General features: G+C 43.1%; 1 protein-coding gene across 1 annotated transcript; it reads left to right on the plus strand.

Annotated features, from left to right (window-relative positions):
* Nucleotides 1–208: 208 nt before the first annotated feature.
* fam124b (family with sequence similarity 124B) lies at nt 209–9569 on the plus strand. The gene is made up of 7 exons (XM_077540316.1): nt 209–840; nt 1206–1237; nt 1720–1929; nt 4417–4797; nt 4870–5066; nt 7708–7870; nt 7942–9569. Exons 1-7 carry the CDS (start codon nt 770–772, stop codon nt 8430–8432), a joined length of 1545 nt encoding a protein of 514 aa, XP_077396442.1. The 5' UTR covers nt 209–769; the 3' UTR covers nt 8433–9569.
* Nucleotides 9570–9588: the final 19 nt, after the last annotated feature.

The following is a 9588-nucleotide window of genomic DNA, read 5'->3' on the forward strand; positions in this document are numbered from 1 at the left end:
GAACGTTTTGGTTCCCAAGTACACTAGTCACATGTATTGTTTTAACTTTCGACGGTACTCAACATGCTAAAGCAAATGCGGTTGTTAAATTAAAAGGTTAAAGAAAGAAAGTATAAATAGTATCAAACTTAAATTACTAATATTGTTTCTGGTAACGTTTTTGTTTTTTTTGTTTTTTTTAATAGGGTGAAAATAAAATGCAATCACTCCAAACTCCACCTACATTATCTTCTAGTCTTTTTGATGATTGCGGTCGGTAGTAACTAAGGCAACCTTCCTAAATGGGGACAACCTCCGAAAAGCGAGCTAAAAGTGGGCTATAATGCTCTTAGCGAGGCCTTAACAAACATTGGCTTTAATTTGAAGGCTTCCACACACTTTTCAATCTGTACAGGCCGTCTGGACTCTTTTGTCTGGTCGCACGTATGCCATCTGCTCGGCGTATTAGCGACAGCTTTAACACTTCGAGCCGCCTCCTTTCGCCCAGTTTCAACTAACTCCACATCGACGAGTCTTGCCATTTTTTTATTTTTTTATTTTTTTATTTTTGCGGTCTAGCCGACTTAATAACATTACAGTGTGTCAGGCGAACCGAACGGTGTTTGGTTGCCCGGTGACGTCATCGCCCCGCTTCTGCTCCCACTTTTTGGAGCAACAGCAAGCGGCGGTCGCTCGGGCAAGAAGTCATCCAGGATGCTCTCGTCTTTCCCCGCAGCGTGTCAGCCGTCCCCGCCGAGACCTGGTCTGCATGTGAAAAGTGTTATGGGCCATGTTAACAAGAGGGGTGTTGTTCAAGAGAGCCAAAGATGATACCGCGGACTCTGGAGCTGAAAGTGCCAAGTGAGTTGAAGCGTTGCTAGTGGTTTGCGTGATGTAGCTTCAGGCTAACGCCAGCTAGCCAATTTCGCCGTTGACCGGAGCCACAATGGAAAGTAACTTTGTTGAACCGCCTTTCATTTAATTTCTTTGCGACATTTTTTTTTCTTATTAATCGCTGATACCGCGTTTAAATCTTATAGAGCCCTCTTGTGTAAGCGGTTTTTTTGCTTTTTAAAACGTCCTCGTGCAAGTTTATGAGCTCCTGATAGCTAACAATGCGTTGTCATGGCGACCTGTCTGAAGCGGCAGGTGTCCAAACGCACCGCCACAAGATGGAGGCACCTTGTATTCAAAACTTAAAATCATGTTCTTCTCCTCAATTTTAGCTCGGACTCCAGTAGGATGTCAACATCTGCGGGTAAGTATGCTGAATTCTTCCAACCTGATCAACACCACTGAAAATTTGGCTTATTTTGTTCACTCAGTGAGCCAGCAGGTTATCGTTAGGCAGACTCAACTATGCATCATTAGGTACACCTGCTGCACAACTAACGACATTCAAAGTTAACATTTTGCCAATACAAATAAAGATACAAAGTTCACTTTTGATTGAGACTGACAGATTTATTCATTAACAATTTACATTGTGCAGTTTTACACTAATGAAAACAGCCAGTAGGTTTTCCTTGTAATATTGTTCAGGTTGAGTTTTTATTTATTTATTTTTGGTAGGATTTAGGCCTCATTGCCCCTATTAAGCCATTACGAACACTACACATCACAACCCAGGTTATTTGTATAGCAAAATGTTGAGCCGGAGTAGGTGTGTGACTAGAATGTTACCTAATCTGCTCCATGTAGTTTAGAAGTTGCACTGACGTTTGAATTTCTCTTCATTAGCTGAGCTGATGAGCCGGCGCGGCCGCAAGCATGACCATCAGCGTCTCCTGGTTCTCAACTTGCATCTGCTGGCCAACCCTGGAGACTCCTTGCTGCTGCAGCACAGCCTGGACCGGCTGCTGCGCTGGCTCTGCCCCAGCCTGCACGTCTTCCATGTGTCGGAGAGGGCTTCTCCACACAGAGGCTGCTCTCGTCCCTGTCCGCCGGCTGGTAGGGGCTGACCCGAGCTGTTCTAAAGTCCGAAAGGACACAGCGATAGCTGATTTGAGCATTATCAATGACATGAGTTCACTCAGTGTTATAAAAATTAGAAGTGTACTCAAAAAATTGATACGGCAATATATTGTTGCGAGCCTCATTACAATACATGTATCGATACGAGGACGTCAGTCGATATTACTGTTAACTTAAAAACAAACAAACAAACAAAAAAAACAGCAATGTCTTTGAAGTTAATTGCCTTCAATTAATACACATGCGCCTTCCTGGGTGGAGTTTGCATGTTCTCCCCGTGCCCGCGTGGGTCTTCTCCGGGTACTCCGGTCTCCTCCCACATTCCAAAGACATGCATGGCAGGTTAATTGGGCACTCCGAATTGTCCTTAGGTGTGTTTGTGAGTGTGGATGGATGGCTGTCTCTGTGTGCCCTGCGATTGGCTGGCAACCAGTCAGGGTGTAACCCGCCTACTGCCCCGAGCCAGCTGAGATAGGCGCCAGCACCCCCCGCGACCCTTGTAAGGAATAAGCAGTCAAGAAATGAATAATGCACATGCAGGAGGACCATGATGGAATCGTTGAGTGAGGAAAGAGACATGATTGCCTTAGTTTGCATTCTTTAAAAAAATAAAAATAAAGTGTATGTATGAAGTCTGTTTTAAAAAATAGCTCACCGGTGATTGGACACTCTCTTGCTAAGAAAAATTAAAACGGAGAATTGAGGAAGAATATCAACATTTATTTACTTATAAACTTAACATGGTACATGTTTCTTAATGTACCAATTTTCCTATATTTTGTAGGGGTGGGAATCTTTGACCGTCTCACGGTTTGATCTAATTCTGACTTTTGGGTCTGTGATTCAATTAAGAATCGATTTTCAATTTAAATGATTTGATTGACAATGATTTCTGCTTCATTTTATAGATGAACTAATAATTGTTATGATCTACTCCAGCCTGACTCGCTAATGCTAAGTAGCGCACTACTCGTGGCACGTTTATCCCTCAACAGAACGTCTTTGGAGTATATGCCACGGAAGAGGCGGGACTGTTTCTTGCACAACAGTTTGTTTCTGGTTCGGTTTGCGACGTGTGGGCTGCGTCAAAAATACTTGTGCTTCCAACTTTGTACCCCCGGGTTGCGAACGCACAACCCGGACCGGAAATAAACTGATGTGCAAAATCACGTCCCGCCTCTTCCGTGGCATATACCCCATTCATACAAAACGCTTCAGGAACTTATACAGAGAAGCATCTTAACAGTACTCACTGGCATTTGCCTTTCCTACGCTGAAAAAAAAAAAATCAACTTTTATTGGCATAACTTGATCGTGACTTTTTCCTTCTACTCTCTAATCTGGCTACAACTTAACTGTGTTTCAGAACGCACGGAACCACACTGCTCCTAAGTGGCCAAATTGGGTAGAACATGAACAGCGTTCCCAGTACACATACATACAAGGGCAAGACATCCATCCATCCATCCATCTATTTTCTTGACCACTTATTCCTCGTGGGGTGTGCTGGAGCCTATCCCAGCTGGCTCTGGTCAGTAGGCGGGGTACAGCCTGGACTGGTTGCCAGCCAATCCAGGGCACAAAGAGACGGACAACCAACCACACTCACAAGCACACCTAGGGACAATTCAGAGCGCCCAATTAACCTGCCATGCATGTCTTTGGAATGTGGGAGGAGACCGGAGTACCCGGAGAAGACCCACCCAGGCACGGGGCGCCTGGACTCGAATCCGAGTCCTCAGAACTGGGAGGTAGATGTGCTAACCACTCAACCACCATGCAGAAGGGCAAGACAGTATAAAATAATTTAAGTAAAAATGATTTTAGAACATTTGAAATCGAATGTGAATTGTACTAAATGAGAATCATGATTCTTATGAGAATTGATTTTTTTTTTTTTTTTTTGCACACCCATAATATTTTGTTTAAAAACGAAATCGAATATTAGATGAAAAAAAATGCTGGTTTTATTTCCCCAAATATTTCAAATAAGCACATTTTAGAGCTGTAATTTTAATACTTGGATATCTTTGCTCATATCGGGTCAGCATATTCATAAAGTTTCCCAGTTTGTCTGTAAAAGCCGCTCCGAGCGCTGCGGTGCGCGCACATTTAGACCAGGCGTGCCGCTTGGTGGTAAACCAGAAGAGCTGCAAACAAAAACATGTTTGCCATCCAGCATAGTAAACATATCATTTAGGTATACATATGACTGTTATAATAAAATGTAAGTAAATTAACGTAAAATATTGGGAAATGTACCGCCTTGAAGATTATGTTTTGGGATACTGTACATATGTATTGCGATATGTATCATATCGTGACCACTGTATCGTGATACGTATCGTATCATGAGGCTGTTGGCAATACCCAGCCCTAATAAAAATTGACCTATAAATGTTTATTACCATTTTCCGTTGCACAAATATCCTCCCTTGTTTTTTGGGGGGTTTTTTTTTCCAGGCTCCCCTTCCCTGGCCATCACTTTCTTTCTCCACGAGGCTTATGGGGAAGAGCGGATCCTCAAAGTTGTGGACTTTTTCCAGCGTCCGCCCTGGCAGTTCCACCACACGGAGAGCTGCGGCCTCCACATCTCCTCCGGCAGCTCGGCCGTCAACGCCCCGCTGCGGCCCTACCTCCTGCCCAGCCGGGACTTTTACAGCCTGGGCGCGGGGATGCCCGTGTGGGGCGTCCGCCCGGTGCACTGCGGCGGGGAGATCCTGCGCGTGACGCTCTACAGTGCCCGCGACAACTACGAGGACGCCGTGCGCTTCTACGAGACGGTGCTGCAGCGGAAGGCGGAGGAGCAGAAGGCCGACTTCTGCTGGTTCACCCTCCATGCGGGCAAGTTCCTCAAATTTCCAACGGAATCCGCTTGGACCTTTTGTCAACGCTGCGCTTACTTCCTCCGTGCAGAGCCCGGACTTTGCCTGCAGCTGGCAATCAAGCAGGTGCCAGCGGGGGTCCGCGTGGAGCCGTGCAACTCTGCCGTGCTGCAGTTCAGTGTGGACGAGATCGGCCAGTTGGTGCCCCTGCTGCCCAACCCGTGCACACCCATTAGCACCTCTCGCTGGCAGACTGAAGACCTCGATGGGAACAAGGTTCTCTTCCAGGTAGGTCACTTGAAGGTGAAAGATCGCATTCTATTCTTTCATTAGGGAAAAAAAGGTATGTTTCGACCTTATTCCATTCTTTGGTACCGTATTTTTTGGATTATAAATCGCAGTTTTTTTCATAGTTTGGCCGGGGGTGGGACTTATACTCTGGTGCGACTTATGTGTGAAATTAACACATTATTATATCATTTCACGTTATTTTCTCACGAAACCGCAAGAGGGCGCTCTAGGCCTGTGTTGATAAGTTCAACACTGCCGGTAGAAGAGCGTCGTCTACTTCCCGAGTTGGGGGAGATGTTTAAAAGTGGCACAGAGGATGAAGATTTCATTGGATTTAGTGATTTGGAGTGAAACTGATAGTTTGGTAAACTTGTTAGCATGTTCTTTATGCTAGAGTTATATGAATAACTTGTAGTGATGGGAACATAATTCACCCACGGAACGTTGGGACGAAGGGAGCATTCCGGGTGGGAAGGTTTTGTTATGTGGAAAAGGGGAGTTAGCCTGTTAGCTTCTAGCTGAGTGGGGAGTTGCTGTTAAGACCTGGGAAGCTGATGTCAATAAAACGCCAGCCTTTGGCTCCGTGCTTCAACACTCCGCCTCCGACTCCCGTCACTGCTCGCTACAAACTCTTAATATGTTACGTCGTTACTGACATTACCAGGCATGTCCGTCATGTAACGTTAGTATACGGTACACTTATTCAGCCTGTTGTTCTCTCTTTTATTTTATTTTTTTTAATTGCCTTTCAAGATGACATGTATGTTTTTGGTGTTGGATTTTACCAAATAAATTTCCCCCCCAAAATGCGACTTATACTCCAGTGTGACTTGTATATGTTTTTTCCTTCTTAATTATGCATTTTTTGGCTGGTGCGATTTATAATCCGGAGCGACGTATAATCCGAAAAATACGGTAATCACCATTTGAAAATAGGTCATTTATTGCCATTGAGCGAAAATTGAAAACGAGAAAACAAGCTTCTTTTTTTTTTTAAGATAGATTTTCTCCACAACAGTGACTTTGACACTAATATTTTTTGTTTAGCGAAGCTCAGTAAATTAGGTTTAATGTGACAAAGGCTTTTGATCATTCACGTCATCCTTTAAAAAAGTTCCATTTCATCAGATCCCGTCATGTTTCATTGTAATTGCATATACCAGCAGCCCATTGAAAACAGATACAATGCTGCCATCTGCTGACCATAGTTAGGTGTTTTTGATTCCACAACCCCTTGACCAGGCAGCGCTGCACTTAAATGTTGCAATGGCCATTGATCTAAAAAAATAAAAAAAATTTAGCTGACGTCATTTAACGTTTATGGTGGCTTACATCGTGATTTTACTAAACATTATTAAACGTTTTTGGCGGCCAAAGTGTTTTAAGATGGATCCTATGTATTGAATATATTTTAAAATCTCATGAAGCGCCTGAAGTGCCCCGAGGCTGACCCTTTATTTATTTATTTATTTATTTATTATTTATTTATTTTACTTTTTATTTTTTTTTAAAGCAGCTACTTGGCACTCATTCATGTAATATTTTGACAATTTGGACCTTGACACAGAGTAGATTTTTGCTTGTAAAAATGAATTAGCTTTTTTTCATTATTGTCTTGATGAAGAGACATGTTAAATGTTGTAAACAGTGTATTTGCATATTTAGAAAGCTCTACAGGATATAAAACAAATTTGTTAGAAGCAGATGTCATTTTTAGTATATATCACAGGACGCTTAAAAATGGTTGGCGGGCCACAAATGGCCCCAAGGCCATAGTTTGGACACCACTGGTCTAAGTCATATGTGGATTATTTTTTATTTATTTATTTATTTTTTGCCTTCAACATCTCCTCGGGATGCTGCTAGCCACCTCTGCTAAAGTCAAATAACTGATTAATGAATCTAATTAGTGCTGTCACTATCGAATATTTTTAGAATTGATTACTATATTGATTATTCCAATGATTAATTGATAAACCGGATTAATTGAAGTTTTGCATTAAAGTGTATTAAAACAAAGGATATTTTAATTACTGTTGATATGCTTAAATCAGAGGATATTTACAATTTTAAATTAAAAAATGGCGCCAAACAATTACAAGATCATTAAAATAGTTGACGATTAATTTGATAATCGGTTACTGGTTGATTAATCGATTAATTTTGACAGCTCTGAATCTAATCAGTATTTGGTTAGGTTTTTTTTTGTGTTTCTGTAAAAATGTGGTGAAATGACTTGGGCCATTATTTTAGTAAGGTGACACTGTTTAACGTTTCTAATTATGTTTTTTTTTGTTTTTTGTTTTTTTTAATCACTCATTCATACATACACAAGCTCACTTCATGTAAGCCACATGGGTCTCCCAGGCGGGGGAGCGAAGCCACGCCAACCGGCACCAAAGGCAAGTGACGGTTCCACTCCTCCACCTGGAGCCCAATTATGTTTTAAAGGTAAAACAGTAAACAAGTAGACATGATGTCATCAAGACTGCTCTCTTTGTGTGCGTGCATGTCAATCACAAGAGCTTAAAGCTGTCAAAGCTGCCTTATACTGGATGCTTGTTTGTTAATTCTGCAGTTCTGCTTGCTTGCTTGAAAATCTCCCATTAGTAATCCTTCCATTCCTTCTGCGCTGTAGGTGAAAACCCCAACACAAGCCAAGCCACCTTTGACCTGCGCTTTCCCCCTCACCTGTCCCACCGTGCCTCCCCGGGCCATGCAAATGAAGAGCGGAGGTCACGCCCAAAGCCTGTCGCCTAGCAACCTTCACACTGCACCAGCCTGGCAAAGCCACAAACATGGTGAGATGGTGACGCTTGTTCATTTGATTTTGAATGATATGCGTCAATAAGTGTCTGTCGTGTGTCCGCAGGTCCGAGAGGCGCCGGTGAGAGTACCCCGGAGAAGCCTCCGGGGAGCCAAGGATCAGGCAGCCTCTGCAGCACACCTCCCGGCAGCTCCTGCTACTCATCCCAGCGCAGCAGCCCGGCCCCGCCACCCTCCTCCGACTCCCCGCTACGCCTCCCACTCACCCGATCACTGTCCCGTCTTCTTCCGGAGGAGGACGAGGAGGAAGTGGGGGAGACCAACGTGGACACGGGGATCGCCGTGCGCGCCGGCGTGACTCGCTCTTCTTCCGTGGAGCTTTTGAGTTCGTCTCAGCCGCGGACACCCGCGGCCTTCGGGCCCACCAGGAAGTGGCTTACCTCCGCTTGCGCCGAAGACGTCGTGAATTTCAGAGCGCCGCGCGCGACCGCTTCCTGTTACGGCGAGGCTGGTGACACCGCCGCTGTGGAGCTTTTTGCCAAGTCGCTGTCATCACATGCAAACCCCGAGGAGCCAGCCGACGAGTTCTTCATCTGAAGACACCGAAGAACTTCAAGTATTTCATGACTTGTAAATGCCACAGAAACAACACAAGTGTAAATAATTAGGGCCAGGCCGAATATAATGGGTTGATTATTGGCCTTTGAACATCAGCCAATTGGCTGATTATTTTCCCCTTAAAAAGTTGAAAATAAAACGAAGTTTGCGACGCTGTGAAAGTACCCTGAATGCACCATTTTGCTTGCGTAGCATTATCAACTAGCAAGTGTGTAGCATATGTTATTCTGTTGTCCCTAATTGTCATTTAAGTTGTTTAATGACACTGCAGTTGGCGTTACCTGTAAAACTAAATACACAACTTTAAGAATTACATCCACTGTATATTTAAATACAAAACATACTTTGTTTTTAAAAGAAAGCTAGCCTAGCGCTAACCAGAAGTTATCAAATGTTTACAGGAAGTTAGCGTCGACTTCAAATAACAAATATCCACACACAAATCTTGTGGGAACACACTTACCCACACGGGTGAGATAACATTATGCAAAGGCATAAATTCTTCCCAATGTATGAAAAATTGAGTTATTTTAATAGAATTCAATCGCAACTTTCTTCTGTACTCACTTTAAGTGTGTACACCATGGATACATGGCACCACACAGCCCCAATGAGGCCAAAACGCATAGGAACAGTCAGTATTTGACACAGAAGCTGTGTTATGGAATTGAGCTAAAAGTAGCAAATAGCATCAATGTTTGTACAAAAATCCTCTCATGCAGTATGTGTTCTAATGCCTAACAATTGGCATTTGTTTGTTTTGGAGTTATGTGTACGTACTGTACATTGTGGTCAACAAAAATTGCACCTGATGACCAATTTTAGGGTTGTTTAATATACAATATTTCAATATGAGCTGTTAGAAATGGATTACAAGATAAAACCACTTTTTATTTATCACAAGGCAGTTGCACAAAATGAGTTTTGGGAGCAATGATGTAAAATATTGTTTTTCTTGCCTTGTGTTTGTTCTGTTTTCAAAGTGCAGCCTTGGCCTTCAACACCAGACCTTATTGATGTTGTAGAACTTTTCACACTTGTATTTGCTGAGTCGTGTCAAATTCTACAGCAACAGTATTACACATGACCATCAAATTAAAGGCTTTGAAATATAAATATTGTGTAATATTAGTGG

This window comes from Festucalex cinctus, chromosome 13 (genome assembly GCF_051991245.1).
Source record: "Festucalex cinctus isolate MCC-2025b chromosome 13, RoL_Fcin_1.0, whole genome shotgun sequence".
Lineage (NCBI taxonomy): Eukaryota > Metazoa > Chordata > Actinopteri > Syngnathiformes > Syngnathidae > Festucalex > Festucalex cinctus.

Excerpts from the sequence above, each read along its gene's own strand:
- fam124b (XM_077540316.1), top strand. The coding sequence starts at position 770 with ATGTTAACAAGAGGGGTGTTGTTCAAGAGAGCCAAAGATGATACCGCG. Across the intron at positions 1,238-1,719 it reads TAGGATGTCAACATCTGCGG|CTGAGCTGATGAGCCGGCGC; the intron begins GTAAGTATGCTG and ends TCTCTTCATTAG. Across the intron at positions 4,798-4,869 it reads CTGGTTCACCCTCCATGCGG|AGCCCGGACTTTGCCTGCAG; the intron begins GCAAGTTCCTCA and ends TCCTCCGTGCAG.